Genomic DNA, 26,347 nt, shown 5'->3' with positions numbered 1-26,347 from the left:
TTCCAAAGGCAGTTCCCGGCTGCTTGTCTCCGTGCCTCTGTTCAGGATTAATCAGCCCCCGCGAGCTGACGTTACCAAACGATATTATAGGATTGCAATCCCCGCTGAACAGATTCATTGCGTAATCTCTGAGGAAATCTCGGTAGCTCGTACGCTACCCGCAGCTGGTATAACTGGCGCGTGTATTTCGCAGTAGATTTTGGAACGCTGACAAGCGGCTCTATAGACCTGAAGGAAGGTATTTTCGAATCATGACGTTCGGCACTAAGCGTTTAAATAATCACGGCTGATTCGGGCGATGTTTACGCCGTCGAACAGCGGGTGGCTTCAGAAAGCAAACCGGGCCGATGTTAGCAAAACAGAGAGACTCTGTCCGCCGAAGAAGGCGAGAAGTAGTCTATAAGCTTCGCGCGGAGATGTTGTCCCAAACATCTCTCCTTTCGCCGGGGCAAGAATCGCGGCGATAAACACAGTTATCGCTGCGGCAGATGATTTGTCGAATGCAACCGCCGGAGAGGAGCAGACACAGAGAAAAGGGAAGAACGAGTTGAGGGGAGTGCCAGATCCCAGGGGTGCACGATGATCGATTGAAACGTTAACGAAATAAAGCGGGCGCATCAGTCGCCGCGAGATTCTCTTTCTCCTCTCGCTCTGTCGCGTGTCCCGCTCAGTGGTGATTAAAATTTGCGCAGGGGAAAGGCGGGAAGGCAGGAAAGGCTTAGGATGAGAAGAGCCCAGCGTCGCCGCGCGTCCCTTTCCATCGGGGCCAGCGGGACATTAATCATGCGAACTGACGCGGAGTGACATCAAACGCGAATTTACAGCGCGACGGGGTCAAAGCCGTTCGATTTCATAGAGGGCGGCCGGCGCAGAATTTGTCAACCGATTCTTCCTGCCTCCGCGCGACAGGAGATTCGTTATTGCGCATTAAATTTCCGCGCCTTGTCATCGCGAATCCGCGGATCGATCTACGCTAGTGGCCTCCCCAATAACGATCCCGAGTCACTCAGATCACTTTCCCCAACTTGCGCCACCTTTATCCCATTTTCACACCACCTTCCTTGCAACTAAGCATGGGTTTGGAAAGCATCTCCACGTGACGCTATAAGGAACTGCGTGTCAGGCTATTCCTTTGTCCGTATTGTTCCCTGTTCTTTGAGGAAATCCTCGAAGTCTGTCGCCACGAGGACTAATCCTTTGAGAATTATAAGTTTGTAGACATTTCGAAAGTACATACTGGCGATAAGGAGTAAATCGAAACGGGACAAACTGCTTATGAGCAGCACTAGCGACCAGTCTCTCTCGCTTATGCTCAGCCTCCCTCATTTTACGTGCTGAGGCAATAGAGCTAGCCGAAAAGACCCTCTGTCCCGAAACTACTGTTGTATTCCGTATTTTTTGTATTACTTTTATTTTATTAAATAACTTTATACAAATAACGGAAACTAAGACGATTACAGATAAATACTGGATTATAGATTCAGAACTAGATTCTCGTGTCCAGACTATTCGGACTGAAGTGCTCAAGTGCTTCTGACTGGAAGAATTGCGTGTAATATATACATGTACGGTTTTCGGTAAGCTGAAAAGTGGGGGTTGTCCTGAGTTTAACGGTCGTTAAGGGATGAGGCATAGAGATCGAGGTTCAAGGATGAGTAATAGGGTACGGATAAGGTCATAAAAGAAGGACTTCAGGATGCTTACTATTGCTATCTGGAAAACTAACGCGCTGACTAATACTTTATATAGATTTAAATGACGTTGGTATACAACACTACGTATTAAATTTTGCCACTCACAGCACTGTTGGCCGAGTAATTGCAGGTAATAGACAAGGTGTATTTCTTAGAATCTACCCTCTAAAATTGGTTTGGAAGTGCTCGATCTACAGTGGTTACAGTTTAACTATCTCTTACAGACTGCGAGTTACAAAATAAAATCGGAAAATAGCCGAATTTTCAGGGGTTAATTTCACCCCACTTAGAGTAAATCGAAATGGGACAAACTGCTTATGAGCGAGAGGAGCACTAGCGACCAGTCTCTCTCGCTTATTCTCAGCCTCCCTCATTTTACGTGCTAAGGCAATAGAGGCAAGCCGAAAAGACACTCTGTCCCGAAAGTACGTATTAAAATTTTCCTCTCACAGCACTATTGGCCGAGTAATTGCAGGTAATAGACAAGGTGTATTTCTTAGAATCCATCCTCTAAAATTGGTTTGGAAGTGCTCGATCCACAGTGGTTACAGTTTAACATGCCAAACTATCAGGAACCATCCGGAGCCGCTGCAAGATCGTTAACAGACGGCACAAAGCACGCGCCATTAAATAAGAAAGGAACGAAACAGTGTTATGAATCACTTTGTCATCGAATTAACTTCCTCCCGATTTTTTACATTCTTGCCATTGTTATAGGAACTCGGGATCTCTGACGCGTCTGCGTGCGACCTTACCTCTCTCAATCGCTCATTTCTCTGCGCTTTATCAAGGAAAAATTGCATACCGCGAAAGCAAAGTTAATATGCGGCATATTACGGGCAGAAAGAATAAACCGTGCCATGCTCGACCGACTTTTGTATCGCGGCTTGATCTCACGACCCCTCCTTTAGAGCGTGCAAAGCTCGACCATAGGAGTTCGAGAGTCGACTTTTCACGACACTGTTACTAGCACGCGATCCGCCATACTGGAAGACAGAAAGACCTCTGGAATCTGTGATTGAGGATACCATTTCTCACCTTTTACATTCCCTTATTACAAGACATTTTCCACTTGTGACCTGGTTTTGAGAATGAATGGAAGATCCCAATCACAAGTGGACACTTTTAAATTACCCGAATCTCACTTTTCAATAGTGAAATGATTTAAGGAACAATCCTGGCGTGATGGATGCAGAAAGATTTAATTCTATAATAAAGCTCGAGGATGTATGCAGGGTGATTTACAACCGCCGATACTTCGACTGGCGAATCTAGAGTACAAAAGAAGAATGAAATGTTATACGAGCATAGGATGCTCAGAGTATATTTTCTGAGCTATGGCGAGTTGAAGACGAGCGTTGGTGGCGCGCGCAGCCTAACTTAATCCAATAATAACTTGGAAAATAACACTTGAACAATATATGTTCACGTAACATTTCCTCCTTCCTTTGTGGACTGGATTCGCCACGCGAAATATCCACGTGCAATTGAGGCACTGGGAGCAACAACTAACCATGGCACTCGGTAAACAGAGAAACAGGCGATTCAAAAATAGGGTTTCAACAGCATTTTGTTTTGCAGGCATTGACGCCAGTGCAGTCATAATTTCTAGCTTCTGATACTATTCGAAATGCTTCCTAATGAAGACATAATTAATTTTACATTTAATTTTAATAAGGGTGGCACAAAAATATCACCACAAAATTTCAATGCAACAAGTGACTTTGTTATGCCATATAGTTTTAAATTGAAAAAGAAAATAAATTTTTCCCTTTTATATGATTTTCTTATTTTACTATCTCAATTTCGCAAAATTGAGGATTATTTATTCGACCTCTTTTCTACACCACCCTGCAGAAGATAGGGCTGTTAGGTGTACGATAATTGGGTTTCCTTCGTCTCTATCAGGAAATTTATATCCGTGGGAAGAAATTTGTCCGTACGCGCAAATGCGATACTTCCGCGAAAGTTCCCCTCTGGTTTACAATTCGCAACTTGTACGCCAAAGGAAACGGTGCCGGCGCAAGGAAAGAGGGATTGAGGACGTGGTAAAGTGGATAGTAATAAGAGAGCGACTAATCCCAGTTAAGAAGAGTAAATAATCGAGCGGAGCGAATGACTGGCAATTTAATCAGCCGCTGCCCAAGATTTTGAATTAAACGGGGCGGCCCATTTAATCTCGATGGCAAATTCAAGCCCTCCTCGATTGCTAATTCCCCAGGAAAAAAAATCCCCGTTACATTTTAATCCCTTACTTCGGCCCAACAAGCCTCACGTTCGCGCTTATGTATGTACCGCTTATACCATGGCGCTCGCCTTTTGTTCCCCTTTATCAGCGAAGCACAATATTTTATCAACAGCGGCCGAGATTCACTTAGAATCTCGACTACACTCTCTTGGGTCCACCAAGTTGACTAATACATTAGGATATAAAAGAATAATCGAAGACCTTGCAACAAGAGGGGTGCAACTCCACTTTTGACAGTTTTTTTTTAGTTATGACGTGTAATATTGATAAAAAAAATCTAAATCTTTTGGCGTAAGTTTGATGCACATCCGAAAACAAATGGGCAACTTATTTCAAATTTTGGACTTGCACCTATTACCTTCTTGCTACTTTGCCACTGAAAAAAAGGAAAATATACAGTAGGGAACAAAATTGTTACTACTTTTTCGAACCACCCTATTTCTATTACTTTTCGATATCAACTCAAAACTGCAGTCTAATATGCCTAATATACATGTTCCGAAAGAGAATTAAATGCTGTATAAAACCCAGTTACAGTTGAATTTATTTAACTAACAAACAAAAAGCCTACATAACATTAAACAAGACAAGGCACTTTTAAAGCCAACAAAAGCCACTTTTGAACATTATTAAAAAAATCTAATATTTTGTGGGGGCATCTGTTGCTTTTAGGACAACCTAAAAAGTTAGTGAACGTGGTAACTTGTGACAAAATGTGTTACCCCGTTCAATATCATGTAACAATTTTGTTTGTCGGTTAAATAAATTCAACTTTAACTGGGTTTTATACAGCTTTAAATTCCCCACCAGAATATGCAAATATTAAACATACCACAGTCCCAAATGTATGCTAAGAAAATAACGAAAATAGAACAAATCGAAAAAGTGGTAACTTTTTTCTCCGCTAGTGTAACGACGTAATAATAAATAATACGCAGCCTTTTTATAAGGCTCTTAAATGTGCGTTGACTGAGGATGAGGATGTTTCCAGCCGGCGCAAGAATAATGTTACTTTTTTATGTCTCCAACAAATCGACGTATTTCTTCCATATTTGATTAACAAAGCAACAATAGATCAATAAAACGTGTTCCTTATTGTGCGTAGTTATCAAAAAGCGACCGATTTTTGCACTCTTTGCTGCAAGACAGGTGCACATCCATCCTTGAAAAATTTACCACAAATAGAAATAAAAACTTATTAACACAATAACTACTACTTATTGTGTGAAAAATGTATATTTTTCACTTAATGTTCTCCTTTTAATGCTATGTCATAACAATAATTTTATAAACAGTTCACTCGAAACTGGTAAAGATGGAGTTGCACCCCTCTTGCCGCACGGTCTTCAATTTAAAAGAGTATAAAAAAGACTGTTCTTATTATTATACTGAAACAGGCTGAAAATTTTAAAAGAGATCGCGCGTGCCACATGCGCAGGCTTTCCACAAAAGTATTATATTAATAAATTACATTTCGCAGCGAAATCACTTCGTTATTCCGATTCATGTCAAGTTTACGTCTATATAACGTGAATCCTATAGAGGAATTACTCGCCGATATTACCCAAATAATACAGCCCAATCAAAGGACAAGGAGAGAATGACTATCGAATCATTATCAGCAATTTCCGTTACGTTGATCACCGCTTACCAATCATATCGCCCTAACCCCCCGCCCCCAGCCTCCACTATTATCGCCGCGCAACGGACGACGGAATGCTTTAAGATCGTAAACAATCGGGGCTCGTTACTAGGACGGTAACTCGATAGCCAGGCTGCTTAACGAGCGTTTTCAAGCGCGCCCCGAAGAAGTATTTGTACAAAACTGCGCGGCTAATCAGGCCCTAATTAAATAACGAAGGGACGGGCTGCCGGGTAAGGATGAAAAACAAACGAGTAATCGGGTAAATAGCCGTTAACGAAGCGTTTGTTTGGACCCGCGTTACAAGGGGGGGGGGGAGGGAGGGGGTCGATATATTTCTATCTTGAAACGATTACAACGAAGCAATTAAACGCGGCGATTCGTCGTCGCCGGCGAACTATCGGACACGGCGCCGGGGGCCGATTCAGCGGGAATCGAACAATCTCAAAAATTTATTACTGTGTAACTGAGTTTAGAACTGTAATCCGAAGGGTCCGAAGCCAAAAAGGAACTTGGGAAGCAGTAAGAGGGATAAAGATCGATTTAAACTAGGACAGGGGCTGTTAAACACTCAGAACAATGGTCTGTACTCCGAGAAAACATTCGAGTTCTTTCAGAGGAGACTGAGGATACGTTACAAGCACCAGGGACGTTTCAACAGAGTTACTGAGCTTCTGGATGTTTGGTCTTATTGGGGGTTCTATCCGGGATCATGTATCACTCTTCTTATATGCTGCAATCAAAAATTACGAACTCGCTAGGAGCTTCTAATAACCAACAGGATTTATGCGCAGGAGGAACATCCCAGAGGCTAGGCTATAACGAAGTTTCTACAAGCACTGGCAATAATAATAAGGGATAAATTTCGGCACCATCGCATTCGTCAATTGGTCGGAAGATTTTGATGTATGGCGCAATTTTCGGGACAAAGGGCATTCTTCTGAGGACTTTCCTAGAGAAATCGATCGGCCCCAAATGTTGAAAATGGACCCCGGAATGAACGAAGAATCCTGGAATGAAAGATCATCTTTGGATCGACAACTAAGGTGATTTGCAACACGCGGGATATTTTAGCGCAATAGTTCCTGGAATTTCGTAGAATGTAACGGAAGAAAGGTGTGTGACTGTGGCATAGGAACTGCGGCATTGACACCTGCTAGCCACAGGGTAATTCTTGTGGAAGCGTGGCGTCGAAAGTACATCTTTGTTTAAACCCCGGTTGAATGTAATTTCTCGAGTGCAAATTATTCTGGGGAGTCAGTCATGTATGTGGCCAGTTTAAGGAATTAGGTAGCCGAATTTTGCGATATCAAGAATTGAAAGAGGAGTTAAAGGATTGCATGGCTTCGTCGCGGGTGCAACAGTGTCTAGATCTCGATAGAAGCACTTGAAATATATCTGCAGGTCACATAGTTTGGTTTCTTCACTCGAAGACCCTCCCAAATTTGTCGAACAACTTGTACTACTACGCTATTACTTCGCTACCAACTATGCCAGTGAGAAACCTCAGGCAACGCCAGAGGTATGCCCTTTGTATCAGGTTTGCTAATATTTTTGTTCCAACTCCAGCTCCGAGTAGAAACAGTAGATGGATTTACCAGGCCTCGGAGTCACCCTCTCCTGGGATACACTCTAAAAATTCAGGAGGAGGAACGAAGCCTCCTCCCTGCCGCCCAAGGATAATGACTCCACGATTTTTAAGAAGGTCGTGGGAAGAGGAACGAGCCAGGATACGCGTTATCTCGCCCTATCGGTGAGCCAGAGCCGACCCTTCCAGCGAGGCCCTTAAAACGGACCTTCCCAAATTAGGCACCGAATTCTCACCCGGCTGCCACCTCCCCAGTGTCCTTTTCTACTCCCGTGCACGTGGAGCAGAGTCAACGGCCCGTTATCTTCGGAAGAAATCGAGGGGCAGACGTTGGGCCAAGACCACCTACACTTCCCACGCCTGGCACGATCGCCTTGCTTCTTTCGCCAGAGGAAACGAAGAAGCTGAGAATACTGCAGCCAGCACTGCTGGGACGATCGAAGCTCGCACGCGTGTCTTATGGTGGGATAATGGTATACGCGATTTAATTAGAGGCGGAGTAATCGCTCCTGCAAGGGAAAAAGGTGTAGGAGAGTTTGGCCCTTGTTCTTGCTTGATGATGCGTGCAAGATTTTGTCGGCGTAATGGTCGACTCTGGGGGATCTCTGGAATCGCTGATTCGTTTGATCGAGGGTGTTTTCTGATATTTCGATACAACTTAGATGTACAACAATAATGAATAAAGTTGGGACAGGTGAGTCTTGATAATCGATGCAAGATGGGACTAAACATTTGTGTAAAGAACTGTAATTAAGCAATACACCTACAGTATTATATGCACTTGAAATGGGTGTACTAAATTTTGTGGTACGCTAGCGTCGCGGCAGACACAGCGTTGCCAGATAAGCGCTGCAAGGCTCGGCGTTGCCAGATAAGCGCTGCAAGGCTCGGCGTTGCCAGATAAGCGCTGCAAGGCTCGGCGTTGCCAGAGTAGTGTTGCTAGGCGGTTAGCCGAGAGAACTGCGCGGCCGAGGCAGTCGGCGTTGAGCCGAGTAAAGAAACAGATTATAAGCACACCTTTTTTTTTGTAACGAACTCAGAATAAATATCTATTTCATTTGTTACCCCAAGAATTTGTAATTTTATACGTTAAGGGTGAAAGTTTCTCTTTCATTTCAAAGTTCAATAATTATCCATATTTGTTAATAAAATGCAAAGGACAAAGTTTTTCTGAGAAACTCTGCATAGCTTCTTCGCACGAAATGGTATTAGAAATTTCCGATACTGCCGGTACTATCAGAAACAACGACTGAAGTAATTCATACATAGTGATGGGCAAAAGAAAAGTAGGTACCACAGTTTAGCAAGACTGAGAGTATTTATCTGACAAGCAGATCAGAGGTATCAATATGAAAGGTAATGTCTAGTGTAGCTATATACAGTATATACTTAGAGTCAACTATTTAAACCTACAGTGAGTGTAAAAAGTATTCGTACAGGGAGTAATTCCAAAGGCACCTTATATAACTCGGTTTATTAATAAACTTTTTTAACACAAACAATTTATATATATTTCTATAAATGTCTATGTAGAACAAATTTCATAAAAAATGAACTAATAAAAAGAAATAATGTTGTCTTCACGCGAAACAATGATCAAAAGCTTGCTGTTGATTCAGAAATAAAGCAATACGAACATAATATTTCTGCGAAAGAAACTTTAAAAAGCGCAATACGAGAAGAGGGGTAAATAATTACACCAGATGTAACGTTAAAGTTGGTTAATTCAATGCCACGAACGTGTGAAGCCTCTATAGTAGGTATAGTCAAGAGGAAATCCTACAAAATACTAATTTCTTATTTATATTTCAAAAAGAGTAATTGTACGAATACTTTTGACGCGGCTATTTCTGCTGATTGTGGAATTTTCATGAATATTTTCAAATATTTTGCGAATATATTGGGGTTCTTTTTTGATGAAATTTATTCTACACATTTACAGAAATATGTATAAATTATTTGTATTGAGAAAGTTTATTAATAAATCGAGATATACAAAGTGCTCTTTGCAATTACTCGCAAGAAAAATGCTATTTTGAAACCTTGTTCCCGATATTTGTTCCGTTCTCAAACTGCAAAGAGATTTTGTTGAATAACCCCCCCTTTTTTAATTATTCCACAAACTGTTCCACTGTGCATAAATATGAATAACGCTTAATTGCAATTTATTTACCTGTTCGGAGGATCAAGGTCCAGCTTTCACTAATCCCTACATATGAATTCAAGGCACACGATGCTTACCTGCAACAGAAAAAGAGAAATTTACATTAATACTGGAAAAAAATCCTGTGCGTAGTAGAATAAATCCTTAGTCAACGATGGTTTGAAGTTGAGGTTTCTTCTGAAGCATGCAATTGGAAGATTTGAAATAGATACTGCAACTTTTAATACCGAAGGATGCTTGTTCCTTAAAATAATTATCATATATTGTAGCCTGCGTAAATGAATCGAATACAAAAATTAAGTAAAACAAAAAACACAAATCTATTCCTTCAAAAATAGAATTCCTGTGCCATCGATCAATTTCTAAAGAATCCAAATTTCTGAAGAACTGAGCAGTGTAAAGAAACACTAAAATTCCTCGGAAATCGATTAATTGCCAAAAGTAAGCAAAATTTTGTAAAAACCTTTCCACGTTTTATATTCGCCATAATTATCCACCTACATTTACCAAAACCGTGTAGCTCCTAAAAAGTCGATAAATTCCAAATGATCCTAATTTCGGGTAAAATCTGCCAGCAATTTCCAAATTTAATCTGCCGCTCCCAATTTCATTCACAATTTCACACCGTTAATAACCACCGTGCGACTAAACGCGCGATTATTCGACAAACGCGATAACTCATCGTCCGAAGTAATTTGCGCGCGCTCCGATCCGACCTTTCTTCAACGTGGCACATTTCTCGCAGCCCTCGGAACAGGAAGCACAGAAACTAGGGGGTGAAAAGGGGGAGGGGGGTGGGATATGCGGGGAGGGCGGGGTGGCGGCGGAGGAGAACATTGAAAGTCAGGGCGCGGCATCGCGCGAAAAACGATCTTCGTGTATCGCAAGGTGACTCAGGCAGTCCCAGCACGCTCGTCCGTGTTCGCTCGAGAAATCACGAAGCCCACGCGGCAAGGGGTAAACAAAGGAAAGAAATAAGTTTATCGCGTGCCCCACACCGCCCGCACGTTCCGCTTTCCGTGCCCACGACCAGGGGAAATATAATTCGAGCTGACGCGGGATAACCATACGTTCGCCTGACACGTGAATAAAGTTAACTCAAGGCCTGTCCAACTCGAAAACACGGCTAAGACGGAACGAAGTTACCCAGCGACGGAGCAGAAGAGCGAACCGAGTCGTTTCCAGTGTCTGAACTGACCGCAGAGACGGCTAGAGACGGCGAAAAGCATGGAGAACTTTTAATAAAATTTCACTTTCCACTGGATAGGATTTGAATGCGGGAACTTTTCACGTCTATTTTCATGATTGTACGCACGTATTATTATACGCACATCAAGAGCGTTCGGACGTAAAAGTGACAGACTTCGTAAGGGGAAATGATGAAACCTGGGAAAAGTTTCTTCCACGCTCTTTGCTCAAGCAGCTGACCAATTGGCGAAACGTCAATGCTTGGTAGCATACCCATAGATACCGTGAGCGGATGTCATCAGACTGCGTATGAACTTACGTAAACATTTCCTGCAATGCAGGAAAGCTAACAAATGGGTGCTATGTCATTTGTTTCGATCGCAACTGTTTGCCAAATATACTAGCCAAGAAGATGTAGCAGCGAGTCCCTGAAACTCAACTAGGACCATTCACCTCGTCAGGGATTTAGTACTAACTGCCGCGGCTCAGTAAGTCAGTGGGTTAATAACTCCACAAAGCAAACCCAAGATGGAGGAGAAAATATTCCCCCAAAACTCTTCAAACACAGACGAGCATTGCGAAGGAATGCCTATGCGAAGTTCGACGGAGCCTAGTGTAAGCATTGGACCGGGTGGGTCGGGTGATGCTATGCAGGCGCACCGGACAGGCGGGCCCTTGTTAGGCGATAGCGGCGTGACGAGAGATTCGGGCGCCAGGACCTTAGAGGTAGCCGCATGACGTGTCGCCGTGAAGAAGACTACGGCTAGGGATGAATGTGTGCGTGAGGGTGCATGGGAGATATAAGATCGTGAATGCGGGGATGACGAGGTTGTCGTGTCTGGACCAGTGACAGAGTCACTGCGGAATAAAGCCGATCATACCGGCTCAGTTTATTTCATTGTTTCCCGCTGGCCCTCCCACACTAGTGACGTTTGTTCTCCAATTATTCGAAATAATTGGGACAATGCATCTTTATCACGACCCAGCCGCAGTTGACCGGGATAGGGATTCGAGTGAATGGCATGGCAACAGCATTGCCATGGGGCATTTTTATCGGAACGATGGTCAGAGAGAGCCGCGGGCCAGGTCCTCTTCACCTGACGCCCCGGCGTGCATGCATGTACATGCATACGAGCGCAGAGGAACGTGCGGGCGCGCGATGTGATTTGTGAGCGGGCGAGGCGCTTCGCCGCGAATCCCGTCATTCCATGATGCATCGCTGCGGCACGCGTCTGATGACCCAGCTACCACGGCTATTCGTGCGCCCGCGTGACTGCCAGGACATGTGCTAGCAACTTTACGTGACTGGGCAAACGTGCACTTCTCAGAAACGACGGATCCGCGAAACGCTGATCGGACAGGGCGAAATAAGCCGCAGGTTTGCCACGCGTCTAACGAGGGTGGCTGTCCAAAGGGGGAGCAGCGGATGGGTGTCTTGCACGCGTTCGCCAGTCTTCTAGCGGCTCGCCAGTTTCAGGATACGCGACGAAGAGGATGTTGCTAATTTTGGGGCGACGATGTCGATACTCCCGATGGGAAGTTTACCAGCGGGGACTGTTGGATCGGAACCCGCATGCGGCGCTTTCAGGACACCGGGCTGGCTCCCTTTCTAGCGCTAAAACTTTCCTCAAACGAATTTAGAATTTGATCAGGGATAGCAGCACGTGGTTCTCGGTAAACGTCTTCGATGGGGGTCAGTTGCTGGCATGAAAGCAGAGGTCAGTTTTGTAGACATTCTTCTGAGCGTATGGGTGATCACCTAAGTAGGCGAGGTCTTTGGAGGGATTCTGGCGACTTTTCAGACAGAAGAGCACGAAGCTTCTAGGTCCCTTTATTGCCGACAAATTCGCAAGCAGAGATTCTTCGACGGCCGTATATTGCTCGTAGAGTAGTCTCTTGAACAGAGATCAGTTTTATTGTTAGGTCTTGCAGCCGGGATCCAAACATTCGTATCCAAAGACTACCAAAGTCCACGTACCTGAAGAAACACTTCAACCAATCTACCGCGACAATCTCACCTTCCATTCCGTGATAACATTTAAAATACTTATCACGGTTCCTTGAAGTATATTTCTAAATCCTTCTGAACCTACAACACCAGTGCTGCTCCCTTATCGATTCAACCATTCTTAGAAACAGTCAAAGAGGAATATAGTTGAATATCTTAATTGCCTCCAGTGATAGTGTCCAACCAAGCTGCATTACACTTCATGTTGATCGTCCTCCAAGGATAAGCTACACCTACATTCGTCTAGGAACCTCTATACTCCACGGTAAACTGTGAGAAACATCGAACACCAGGACAGAAGACAGGATATCTGTCGTCGGAAGAAAGTCCTGCATTCCAGGATTATTGACTGAGAGGGTGGGGCTTGGGTGTGAAACAACAGCCGTAGCGACGATGGATGTTCCTCAGTAAGGTCGCATCCTTCACAAAGGGCGCGGAGGTGTGGACAATTGGGAAACACGCGGAAAGATAGGAACTCTCTCCTGACGTTTTGGCGGGAAACAGAGTTAGTCTGGAAGAGTGGGGATCGATGTGGAAGGCATCGATCCTTGCGGTGAGAGGACTAATTGTAAGTAGATCCTCATGATCAGAGATGGGCAAAATTTGTGTTTAAATAAGATTTCGAATAACGAATAAGAGTTAACAAAATTATTGGTCACGAGTCGAATAAAAAGATTAACTTTACTCGTCAAATAATCTAAACTTAAAGTGAGATTTATTTGATCCGTATAATTTGTTATTTAATTACTCTCAACTTTGCTCACTATCAAGGATATTATAGGTAACAGTATTGCTACATGCCCACATTGTAAAGCATACTCCTCAATGAAGTCCCTTGTAAGAGTTTCTTACAAGCCCCTACGAATTCAAAGGTCCAGTCTCTAAAAATATTGCATTACATTAAGAAATAGCACTGTCATGTTCAGTGACAATACTTGGATGACGAGGATTAGGTTTCGCAGTCTGTATCTGTTTATATTAGAATTTATCTCACCACAAGACTGCATGAATTATTGTGCGCCGATTTCAACAAAATTTTACATGTAGGTTAGCAGTAAAAAAATATTTAACCAATACTTGGCCTCTTAGCGTAAACATTCAATAGTTTACGAGATAATTAACATTAAAGTTCGCATGAGAAATGTTTAAATAGGTACTCTTTTATTTTCCTCCTAAAAGTAAATTTAAACGCGAAAGTTCAAGATAATTATAAAATTCTATTCCCTGTAGCAATTCCAACGAAGCAAACCAAAAAGTCTGCCAAAACCAAACTCGGACTCGAGATTTCCACATCGCCAATATTTCTGATCATCTATTTTCTGCTTTTACTTGAGAAACGTTTGAAATAACAAGCACCGAACGAAGTACCTAGCGAATGAAACACCATCTCTATTGTAAAATATCTCGTACACTATGAAGTGTCTAAGTACGTGAAAGCCCATTTTTTCCTGTAGTTTCCGGGGACAAGAGATATTTTTTTAAGGGACCACCCCTTCGTAGACTCAGCTACACTGCACCTAAATTAGTATAATTTTAATAGCAAACTTGTGGCTTTGGTTTCATATTGATTATTTTGTAATTTTAAAGAAATACAGACTCGGGGACTATCACCAATACTCACGCACAAATAGTTACCTTAAATTTAAACTTGGGGCCCAAAAATAACCGGGGACATAAATCGTACTTACGAAATTCTGTTGAAATTTTATTACTATTATTATTATAATATAAACGGGACAAAAAATCGGCGCTAACAATGACTAGCTCTCATTCCACCAAATTCTCATCATAGATTCCACCTGACTGTCTATATAATTTGTGCTATTTACCAAAACGCATAGTCACCCTCGTTAATTATAATTACACTAATTTTTAGGCTCAAGTGTAGCACCCACGCATCCAAAAATAGGTTCGCTGAAAATACTGCGTGCCATTAAAGCCTGGCCTAACTCTGTCGTGTTCAGTATTGCGCGCACATAGGTATCCCAGGTGCGTGCGCTGAAATACGCACTGCTGTTCCGACTGTTCCTTCGTATTACAGCTAGCATTACAGCCGGCGCATACGCCTCCACGATCTGCATAGCTCGATCCGATGCGCCCCGCATGACGCGTGTTTCTTCGACAACGTTGCGTCCGTTAGTCGCGTGAATCGCGGTATGCTCGACGACGCTGGAAATACTTGGCGCGAATTCGGGGTATCGATTGGCGAACGAGAGACATCGTGTATTTACATCGGGCTGGGAATTGTTGGCTAATGCGTCGCGTGTAAGAGGATTTCGATGGTCCCTGCAATCCCGCTGTTAATAGGAACCGAGGGCTTGCCTGTTCCTGGCATGCTATTCCTCCAGTTATCATGAAATTACGAATGAAATTATGCACAATCAGATTACACAGGATTCTGAAATCGGCGGCACAAAAAATTAATGAATTATCTAAATGCAATTATTATCGCTGACGATCATCTTCAATGTAGTTTCCTTTGACACCGATAGAGGCAGTTGTCTTCAAGGTTTCATAAAGTCCTTAAGGGGCAATATACACCTACGACTAGAACAAGCAGGGTGAACTTAACCCTCGTTGTCACACTGGGTTAAATAGACCCTGCAATTTTTTAAGCAAAAAAATTTTTGTTAGAACTCTTATTTCTTCAATTTTTTTTTAAGCTAGATGACACTTTAAGTGCCAACTTTCAACGATGGGCATATATTCTACAATGTTCAAACTTTAACTTAGAATTTTTTAGACTTAATTTAACTAACAGTTTTTAAATGACAACTGATTGAAAATTGGCATGGTGAAATTGACACAGTGTGACAACGACGTTCGAAAAAGTAGGTGTGGCAACCGAGGGTTAAACAATTTTTCTTTTTGTTTCAGTGGAAATAGTTTGTAATTTAAAAATCTTTATTTCCGCAGGGTAGTTTTTTGTCAGCACAGCTTCCGCGGTTTCTCCCAAAGTTTTTATCCGAAACAAGAAAAAAAATCTCCTAAAAGACAAAAGAGTCTAGTTATTGTCGTAGCTGATTTTAAAAATATCAATTTTTTGCAAAATGCGGGTCATTTGACTACAGATGTGTGACTTTGCAGTAAAAAAGCATCCCTTTTTAATTAATAAAACAGGAACTATAAATTTAAAAAAAAATCCTACCATAAAAAACAAATAATTCTATCAAAAATCTCTGTGCCCAATTTCAACTGAATCGGTCCACTAGTTCTCGAAAAATATTAGTTACCCTTTGGTCAAATACCGTTCTGGGGAAAACGCTATTACATATTCAATCTTCTTAGTTTTCGAATTAAATGTACACACTTGTTACATTAAAGTGTGTATTTTCAGATGTATATAAAGATTTTTCAACTAGAAAATATTTTCAATGGAAAAAAAATTATCGAAGTTCACCCTGATTTGTCTAGTCCTAGGTGTGTACCAATGCGAACATACTGACGCAACACAAAATAGGTAATATGGTTACAAGTTCCGCTGGTTTTTCGTCGGCTTAAAGCAAGATACTATCGCCATATGACATAGGTATCTGTAGATGGGACAAAATAATTGCACAAATTACAAAGTAATAATTGTCAGGACAGATATACACGCGATGAATACAAAATTGATTGTGGCAGAGTCTATTCTTGAATAAAGGTTAGCAGCCAGTTACTGTCATATTTTTCATTGGCAATGCATGTATGAGGTAGTCCAACAGGTAGATCGTCAGACGAATTATTAAATGCCCTTGAACGAACAAGAAAATTTGGAAAGGATATTAGTAATGAACACTTTTCACATTTTAACTGTGGAAGAATTGCTATCAACGATTTGATTGGCGAATATCGACGTAAATCCAACTTGCAGAGTAGAAGATTTAATTAAATGCATGTACACAGGACCGACAGCAACCCAATCTCTGGCGCTTTCAATTTAAATTTGTGACAACACGGTAACGCGTAATAAGATTGGCATTTCAGCTACTGGAACACGAGATTCGACATGGGAACACTTCTTTCTCGCGTGATTAATTTTTTAGCGATCTAACCGAGGCTAATTTTTTAGAGAGGTTTAAGAAAGATTTAATCTGTCAGTGTTTTGTGGATTTCCGAAAAAAATTGCGCGTCACTTCTTCTGCAGGAAATTTTAAAAGTGTCAAAGTGATTGGCGACAATGTTGCCCAGGTAAAGGAGCATCTGTATTTTTCCTACAAAGCAAACCGCAATTTTTCATTTATGTATCTTAGATTCCGTTCCGATCAAAGCTTGCAATAGCCAACTTCTCCATCGTTTTAACGGCTACACGCTAGGATAAGAAAGAAACACAGTCGTTCTGATTACCCGCATGGGGTAGGTACGCGACTGCAAGAAACCACAATATCGCCCTGTGGCTGTACACGGGTGCTCCTACGTAGGCTTAATGGATGAAACGATATTGTTAGCTAGTCCAGGACATATTTTTCTTCGAGCAACTCTGGCACATACTGCTTCCTTCCCAGCTCTTCCCTTTCAGCACTCTTTCACTCGATTCTGATAAATCTATGAAGATAATTGTTCGTGTTGAATTTTAAAAGAGCGCGTTAGGCTCGTAGTTCCTTTATACTTTTCAGCACTACTGGAATCCCTCTTTAAAGTGCTCTAAATTACTTTGGAAAATTAAAAAATTTTCGTGTTAACATTCCCTGCACCAGGAGGCCTTAGATGCTGACGAAAACCGAGCTAATGATGATTAGTAAATTTCCTAAATTATTCTCAGATTTCAGAATAATAGATTGCCCCAAATAAACATCAAATTACATTCTCACCTAGTGTACCGAGTGTCAGTAAATTGTAGGTACCTGTAGATAAGGTTTAGGGGCTAATAGAACTCATTGAACAAAGAAGAACGACCTAATAGTGTCAGAGATATCCAATTTCTCAATTCCTAAGTTAATAATTATTGGAGGGTTGTCTTTGAAGTAACGACCGTTTGGCAATTTTTCTCGCGGACGTTCGCGTACCTGCGAGTTTACTACAGTCAGCCATTCGCCGCTTGTTTATTGTTGGCTGTGTGATGAAGTTTTAAAATGAAGAAAATAATCAACGGTGCCGCCGGTTGTTAAGGGGTTATGCCTAGTCAGGCGGTCAAAAGAGGCGAATATTTGTGAATTTTTTTTGAAGAAGCGGAAGCGTATATTTTTACAGAACTTTTTGCGCTTAAAAGAGCAATGTTTAAAGAATATTTGGTAATTTTTTCGTAGAAAAATATTTACGTTTATAATAAAATAACAAGCGACATCCAAGAAGCATTTTTAAAAATTTGGTTTCGCGGTGAGCATTACCATTCGGAACCAGATTATCTAAAATCAAAAAACAAAAAAGATTTCGATAGTATATTAATGTATCCTCAGATTGACGGAGAGAATTTTCCGAAATATTAATTTAAAACAAAATGGCGGCTATTTAAAGTTGAAATCCTGATTTTTTCCTGCAAAAATCACGCGAGAAAATCAGGATTTCAAATTGTTTAGAAAAACCACTTTCGCGGAAATGTACGCCGTAACGAAAGGACTAAAATCGGTCATCGAAACTTTCCAAGTGTTTCTGGCAGGTACAAAAAAGGTTAGCAACGACCTTCCCATTAAGGGGCGAATTAATAGCCTACGCTAAACGCATATCTTCAAGTGTATCTCCTCTGTGGGACATATTATTTTGTGACGAGAAATTCTGACACCATATAGTCGAGGATAAACATATATTCTCTTAAAAAGCATTCGAACTGAACACGTTTATTTTTCAGTTTAACCATACACCAGCAACGAAATCATCCAAACAACCGACTACTTTGACCAATGTACCGCCAAAATCCCATTGCGATCCGGCCAACCGACGAGCGGGGGAGACCTCATTTGCAAAATCCTCGGAGCGTGGTGGCCGTATCGATTCGTGGAAAATACAGACGTCGCCGGGCGCGATGTTTCGGGCGCTCGAGCTGTCTTCGGCCGACGCGGATGATAACGGAGAAATTGCGCGCGTAGGAAAGCAGACGGATGAACGGACGGACATACTGACAAGTCCGGGCGTGATCATCGTATTGTTCGATACCTCAATTTTCCATACCGCGTGGCATTCACGCCGCGGTCTAATTACCCTCGAGGCTTACCCTGGCGCGGTTTAAACATCGATACGCGCGCGGCGTGCGCGTCGGGGGTGCACGGCACGCGGGGCGAGGGAGCGGCAGGGTGTCGGTGCCGGGGCAGAGGGAGAGGTGAACGAACACACGAGAGCGCGATGAGATAAGGTCAGGCGCAAATGGCAAATTTCACGGGAAATTTATGACGTTTCACGGGGGCGTGTAATTATCGTCAGATACGGGATCGTTAACGGTTTATGAACAGCCGAAAAGGGTCAATGCCGTCGGATGCTGGGCGATTTGTGGGCGCCAGTGACGAAGGAAAGCGGGGTGGCGTGAAGGGATGAGACTGGAGTTTTTTCTGTCCGTCAATTGCCAGCGTTTTAACCTCCCTGAACTCGCGCGTTGGTCTCGCAGACCGGCGATTACAAAATTCGCTCATTTTTCAGAAATTATTAATTGCCCCGGTCCCCCGCGCCTTGTACTTTCCTAAATAGTTCTTAGGATGGCAAGAGTAGCTTTCCGCACTCTTTTGCACGTTACACCCTTTTATACAGTGTAGTGGACTAAGGTGGGGCGTGTAAATAATAAATGAATCCAGTAGCTTAAGGGGTCATGCTCGGTCAGGAGGCCGAAAAAAGGGTGGTCTTTGGAAATTTTTTACTCGAAAACTGTAACATATTTCTCGGAAAATCTTTTTTCCTTTTAAGCATTGCATCTAGTACCGTGCATCGTAATTTTTTTATTTAAAAATATTTATTAATAACTAAGTTAAAGGCTTCTGCGGTGAAATAAAGAATTAAAAAGAATTTACTTATTATATTATATTATCCAGTATTTGAACGAAGGATTTTTTTATCCGATGCTTAGTTTTCTTTTAATTGACGAAAGGCAGACACGATTTATGTTAAAAATTGAAACATTTATATTAAACATCAGGCATTTTTTGCCAAATCAATATTTCGAAATATCCTTCGTTCAAATACTAGATAATATAATATAATAAGTAAAATCGTTTGAATTCGTTATTTTAGGTGATCGACTTTCGAGCAGCAGTGGTCGTCGCAGAAGAAGTGCATCATTAATGTTCGCAATTTTACGAAAAACTTTCAGGTGATCTGCATACAGGAGAAATTGACTGTGTTCATATTCACAAAGTTTCAGAATTTTTCGAATTTCCGGGTTCGGGATGTTCCCTTGTAAGTAACGATCAGTACTAGTTTAAAAAAGGTCTAATTACAGACTAAAAATTCTAAAAAGCACATACTTGCAAAGACAGTGTTTATATTACAATTTTAAATCAGTTGGAAAAAGTTACTTTAGGGTATCGAAAAGTTATTTTCTTCACTTCTTTTTCACATCTTTTTTTTATATTCTAATAATTATTATCTTCTATTCTTTTGTGATTTAATTGATTTCATGTACTTGGCGTAATTTTTTGTACTTTTTTGATGTTTTTTTATGGTCTATACTACTAGGCCATGGATGTGTGTATTCCAAATGTCATTCCCCATCATATATCTAAAATTGGTGTTAATATCCATTATATGTTTCGAGATATTACCGTGTTACACCCCCAGCCCTGTTACTGCCGCCCCCGGTCTACCTTACATATTTTCGCTTTTTCAGGATTTAAAAATGCGGGTAAAATAATAAGCTACAGAATTTGTATAGGTGTGAACAATAATAATAATAATAATAAAATGTAAATTTATCTAAATCTAAGTCTTTCTTGAAGTTTAGTCTCTTTTTTAAGGACTTGGGAATAAAAATAATTATCATCGAAAATCGTGTTTCCTACTACACATTATTTAGTGTGCAAAGTGTGCAACCCCTAAATATTACTCAATCTTCCTAAAATTTGTCAGATATTCTTTTTATACTAATAGGTTTTGAGATATTTAGACATTCGCCCCCCTGTTACTACCGCCCCCGGCCTACCCTAATATATTTTTGAACGTTTTCAATTGATTCTCAATCAGTCTGCAGTTCTAATACTTCCTCCTCATCCAACCATACCCCGCGCACATTCCCAAACCTTTAACGCCTCTTTCCTTCAGATTTCCAGGTCCCGAAATCACATTTTAACATCCATCAGTAGCAATTTCGACGGTGAAGCTCACTATTCCCTGCAAAATTCGCTCGTTAAAAACATTTTCGATGCCGAAGAGGCAGGCGACCGTGTCACGGTTGCGTTGAATCGCTCGCTTTTTCCCCGGGGGGGTGGCGGTATTCGAACAAGGAACAATTGTTGTAATTTATCGAACACGGGCGAAATTCATGGGAAATCGGGCGCGCAGCGGACCCAGTGGCATTTTTTTCCAGCGTTTCCCGCGAAATCGACGCTCCCCCACCTAGCTATATTAATTCTTGCGTCACGTATCGATTCGCGTACATGGAAAGCCTCTCGGGGCAAAGACGATGATAACCCTTCTTGCGGGGTGGCGCAGGGAAGCGGATAATGCAGAGATTGAGTTCAACCTGACTTACGTCCGCTCGGAACTATTTGAAAACTACTTCCAACTGTCAGATTAACTGAAAGTATGTGGCGGTGGGATTTTAACGCCCAGCGAACGGTGCATTATTCATGGGAGCAAGCGTTGCGAGCCTTTCCTGGGAATAATGCAAAGACGTCTACGCCAGTGGATTAATGGGAAACTTATTGCGCTACGAGTGAAAATGAGCATTTTTGGTGCAACAGTGGCCCTTTCCAGACCATCTATTCCCAATCTGTCTACGATATTTCCGTGGTGCAAGTTTCATGCTCGCGAGATTATTTTGGGCAATAACTTCGGGTTCACGATATACTTATTATACTGTAGCGGTACAAGTAGAATGGGATTAATAAAAATAATTAGAAATGCGAGTTTTACGAGTAGAAAAGGGTTGTTCTGAGGTTCCGTGAGAATTACCGAGTGTAAAGTTAGAATAGTGAGAATTTTGTACGGAAACATACAAGTAGGTAGTGATGGGACTGATACCGTATCGATACATATCGATACCGTTCTACAGATTTTAATCTGGTATTGGTACATATCAAAGTCAAAGGTATCAAAAGGAATCGATGCTTCTTTGATACTTAGATATGCGAATGTATCGATACCTGTTTGATATCTACACAAAAAATATCGATACCTATTTGATACCTGTACGAGAATATCGATACCTGTTTGATACCTGCGTTTAAATATCTCAAATAGATATCGACATTTTCAGGTAGGTATCAAATAGATCTCGATATTTAAACGCAGGTATCAAACAGGTACATCTACCTGAAAATATGTATATAATACCTGCTTCATGCTTGTACGAAAGTTTCGGTTGCGATTTGCAATTTAGTACTTCACGAAAATATTATTTATTAGCCATCATTATTTGATAATATAACAATTAAGTAGGAGTAGGAATCAGTATCATGAACTACCTATATAATTGAATTTTTATCAATAAATGATGTACATTATTCCTTAATGTATAGAAATTGGTGCATTGTACAATGTTATTAAGAAATAATATTTGGTTTACTTTATTATCCTTTAATCGAGTTATTTTCTTACTGACTAACTCTCCAGCCTTTGAAAAACGCGTTCAGCAGGCACGGAGCTTGCCGTAATATAAAAATATTTTTCTTTTAAGGAACAATGTGTATGTACATCATTTATTAATAAAAATTCAATTATATAGGTAGTTCATGATATTGATTCCTACTCCTACTTAATTGTTATATTATCAAATCACGATTGGTAATAAATAATATTTTCGTGAAATAATAAATTGCGAATCGAAATTTATACTTTCGTACAAGCATGCAGCAGGTATATATATATTGATATTCGTTTGATACCTTACGAAATTATCGATACCTGTTTGATATTGAACGAAATTATCGTTATTTATTTGATAATTCTGTGATCAGATGGTAAACCTGTTATGATATCTATTTGATATCTACTTGAAAAAAGATATCAGAAAATATATATTCTACTTGAAAATATATATTTTCAAGTAGATATCAAATAGATATCATAACAGGTTTCCCATCTGATCACAGAATTATCAAATAAATAACGCTAATTTCATACAGTATCAAACAAGTATCGATAATTTCGTAAGGTATCAAACGAGTATCAATAATTTCGTAACGTATCAAACGAATACCGATACTTCCGGAAAGTATCAAACCGTTTTTGATTCGGTATAGTATTTATACGGTATCGGTTGAAGAAGAATCGGTATCGATAATCAATACCAACTACCTAAAATTCCGATGCGTATCGATATTTCCTATTGAGTACTTTGGTATCAAAGTGACTGAATATCATCAATAGTATTGGTATCAGTCCCATCGCTACAAGTAGGTACTTAAGTGACACAGAAGTTCAGTTGTGAGACGAGATGAAATTGTTAATTTTCAGAATGAAGATTTGTTCGCTCTTAGATGTTGGGCCTCCATAATACTTTATGTTACTCAGTTCCTGTGCCAATGCCTCTAATCATAATCCTTATACCGAATGATTCAAATTATTATTTCAACGGACGTATTGTCAATTATTCCATCACTTTGTCACTGCAAATCCAAGTTACAGAGTGCCCAATACTTTTCTGCTGTCCCATCAAAAGCGAAATTGTGACCCTCGTAGCAAATCTTAGTGCTGTTCACATATTTCCTCATTTTTCCTATAACATAAACTTTCTAGTTTCCAGTCCAAATAAAAAAAACCCTCAGAAGAAAAATCGCTGCACGAGGGAAAGAATACCTATTCTGCTAAAAATAATCAGCATTACGTTTACGCTCACAACTGTACCACCACGCGCACTCCTTACCCCATATTTTATCATCTCATCAACAACAAAACGCTCAGATTAGAGCCAACAGGTCCAGCGAACGCGTTATCACGCGCCATAAAAATTCGATACAGCGAAGTTGCTTTCGTAGATATTATTTAATAATTTTTCTCGCGTCGAGTTCTCCTCAGATTTCCCCTCACCTGTGCTCCCGATAATAGATACGAGCCACTTTTTATCCACTTTTCATTTCGAACGATCGACACTCCACTGTACCAATATCAAAGCCCTGGCAGAAAAATAAATTCGGCAGCCTGGGCGCGCTGAAAGAAAGGGAGGAATCATTTCATCCCCGAGAAACAGTTCGCAGAGTCATAAAGAGACGATTAATTTCCACCAGTGTCCCGGCTCGCTCATCCAATTCATCTCCACGAATTGCTGTCGCTGTGTTACGCCTCTCTGTCCATTGTGCCCTGTTGCAGCTTTTCATCGGCGAACAGAATGCGGGGGATTACGTGGGCGGCGCGAACAGGATCATACTCTCGAAGCTGATCGATACACCCTCGCGATGCACGCGAGAACAACCCCCCCGCCCCCGCGCAAAGATTGGAACAAGAGGCGAGAGAGGGGTGCACCTGTCGACGACGCTTCGACAGGCCGAATTCTGTTTACGGACTCGAAAGGACAAAGGGACGAGACGATAGAAGAAAACCAACCCCAACTCCGAGCACGATGTTTTTCTCTGTTGCGGCGGAATTTGCCTCCGAAAATATCGTTCAGATATCGAGGGTTGCCGGGAGAGGAAACGACGAGATGGCGGAGGCAGAGCATCCGTTCGCGAGAGCAGGAACGAGAGAGAGGGAGAGCGCGTACGAGTGCTCTGCCTTTAGGCAGGAGGAGCGGGTTGAGTCGGGGTGAAAGTGAGCGAGAGGGGAAGGCAGCCACCCTCGGGTCAGGTAACCCTGGATTGCCCATTCCCAGTTTACTGCTAATTCATTCAAATTGTATTTGTTCCCAAATATACATTCTATTCTTCCACCCCCCCCCCTCCCTCCCCCGTCGCGCCCCTCCTGCACTCGCTCCCCGCGTATATAGAAGTACACGGGGTGTCCTGTAAATCATAGCACAATAGGCCAGCAGGTGATTCTTCGCGAGAAAAACAAGTGAATTTCTTTTTATTGGTAGCGTAGTTTTCGCGAAAGAATGATTCGGAATGTGAGAAATCACTTTCTGTATGTTTCGCTGTGTGCACGACCTTGGTATCTCCAATGGAATTTTGTGTACATGGCCACTGAAGTAAAACAGTTTACACTGAAAAGTTAGTAAGACAGTCTGAAAGGACTTAAACGATTAAAGCAAAAAACTATTTTATTCTGCGAACTCAAGGATTGAAACATGGATTCATTTAGGATAATTTAATATTAAGTTTAATTTAACCCTTACAAGGGGAGGACACCATGTGGTAGAGACCGATTTTGATCAGCCTTGGCACGATGGATCTATGTCGAAAATAAGTTAAATAAGTAAAAAGGCCAATGGGGCTTAATAATAGAGATGTTTACATGTAAATTATTAAAAATTTGATAGTGGCTGTGGGGTTTTAATGGGTAAAAATCCCACACTACCTTGGCGTCCTCGGGGGATTCCCCTCTGAAGAAGTCGGGATGCCTTTTGAAAATTTCTCTAAGTTAACAAAAATTATAAAAAAAAAATCATAAAAAATAATTTATAACAAAAAAATTTATAAAGTTTTTTTTAACGTGGAGACATCTTCAAAAGGCACCCCGACGCCTCCAGAAGGGAATCTCCCGCGGGTGCCAGGGTAGAGTGGGATTTCTACCCACTAAAACTCCACGGCCACTATGAAATTTTTAATAATTTCCATGTAAATATCTCTATTATACGCTCGGACACCTATTTACTTATTTTCGACATAGATCCATCGTGCCAAGCCTCATCAAAATCGGTCTCTACCACATGGTGTCCTCCCCTTGTTAGTATCATAGTGTAACAACCGTGTTACACGAATTGAAAAAATTATGCACGCCTTTTGGGGCCTTTTTCATGAACTTTAAAGCGTTACTTTACTATTACCATATGTAACAAGTGTCCATACGACAGAAATACATCCGTAGAAATTCTACTGTGATACACTGTCTTGTATTATTGATTACAACTCTTAATTTCTCTAGGCCTACGGAAAATACCACATAAATCCTAATTTTTCTCGCAATTATTTCGGATTTCCTTTGTAAATAAATTTGATGTCGAACATAATAATGTATGTAACACTAGTCTAACATTCTGCAAAACTTTGGCTTAACATTATAATACGTATCTTTATGCATGACTTAACACTGGTGTTATATCCATATTTTTTCATTTATACAAAAAATTGTTACTTTAGGATTTTTTCCCTTATTTTTACGATGAAGCGTGGACAAAAATGGACCGATAAGAATTTTTCTGGGTAAAATAAAAAAATCATGATACTAAGGGTTAATATCACATTGGGTGAACCGACAAGGACGGCAACAATGAGTTGGCAACAAAGTATTATTATTTTGTGTATTACGTTTTCCTAAATTTATTTTAACCTGTAGTATCGGAATTTCACGCTCAAAGAAATACGTGCATTGCAATTTTTTGACGAATTTTCATGAGAAATCGCTGCTTTGTAGGTTGCCCAGTGGTTTACTATACTCTCTATATAAAAATACAAGGGAAAAGGGATAGCCAATAGTCAGATGCCAAATAGACACTATTGGGAGTTTGTTAACCTCCTAAATAGGTTATTTCACCTTCATGTCTCTGCACCTTTTCACGCATGCGTTCTTTGAAAAATTGTTTCGAGTAAAAGTTATCCAACTTAACGAAAACATTCGCAGTACGTACAAATTTCGTATGAACTGGATTTAACATCTTCCAGTGAT

At 41.1% G+C, this 26,347-nt stretch overlaps 2 protein-coding genes across 11 annotated transcripts in view; both read right to left on the bottom strand.

Moving 5' to 3' along the window:
• LOC143369134 (protein muscleblind-like) overlaps positions 1–26,347 on the bottom strand; it is a 544,190-nt gene that overhangs the window by 155,287 nt on the left and 362,556 nt on the right. The window contains exon 4 of one of the 3 annotated variants that reach the window (XM_076812639.1): positions 9,333–9,413. The exons of the other annotated variants lie outside the window; for them this stretch is intronic. Coding sequence (XP_076668754.1) covers positions 9,375–9,413 — 39 coding nt within the window. The 3' untranslated portion in view covers positions 9,333–9,374. Of the gene's footprint in view, positions 1–9,332; positions 9,414–26,347 lie in introns of those variants that run through there. 3 annotated transcript variants of the gene reach the window in all.
• LOC143369102 (uncharacterized) overlaps positions 1–26,347 on the bottom strand; it is a 366,056-nt gene that overhangs the window by 295,460 nt on the left and 44,249 nt on the right. The gene's annotated exons all lie outside the window — the stretch shown is intronic.

This window comes from Andrena cerasifolii, chromosome 5 (genome assembly GCF_050908995.1).
Source record: "Andrena cerasifolii isolate SP2316 chromosome 5, iyAndCera1_principal, whole genome shotgun sequence".
NCBI lineage: Eukaryota > Metazoa > Arthropoda > Insecta > Hymenoptera > Andrenidae > Andrena > Andrena cerasifolii.
This window is presented reverse-complemented; position numbering and strand designations above follow the sequence as displayed.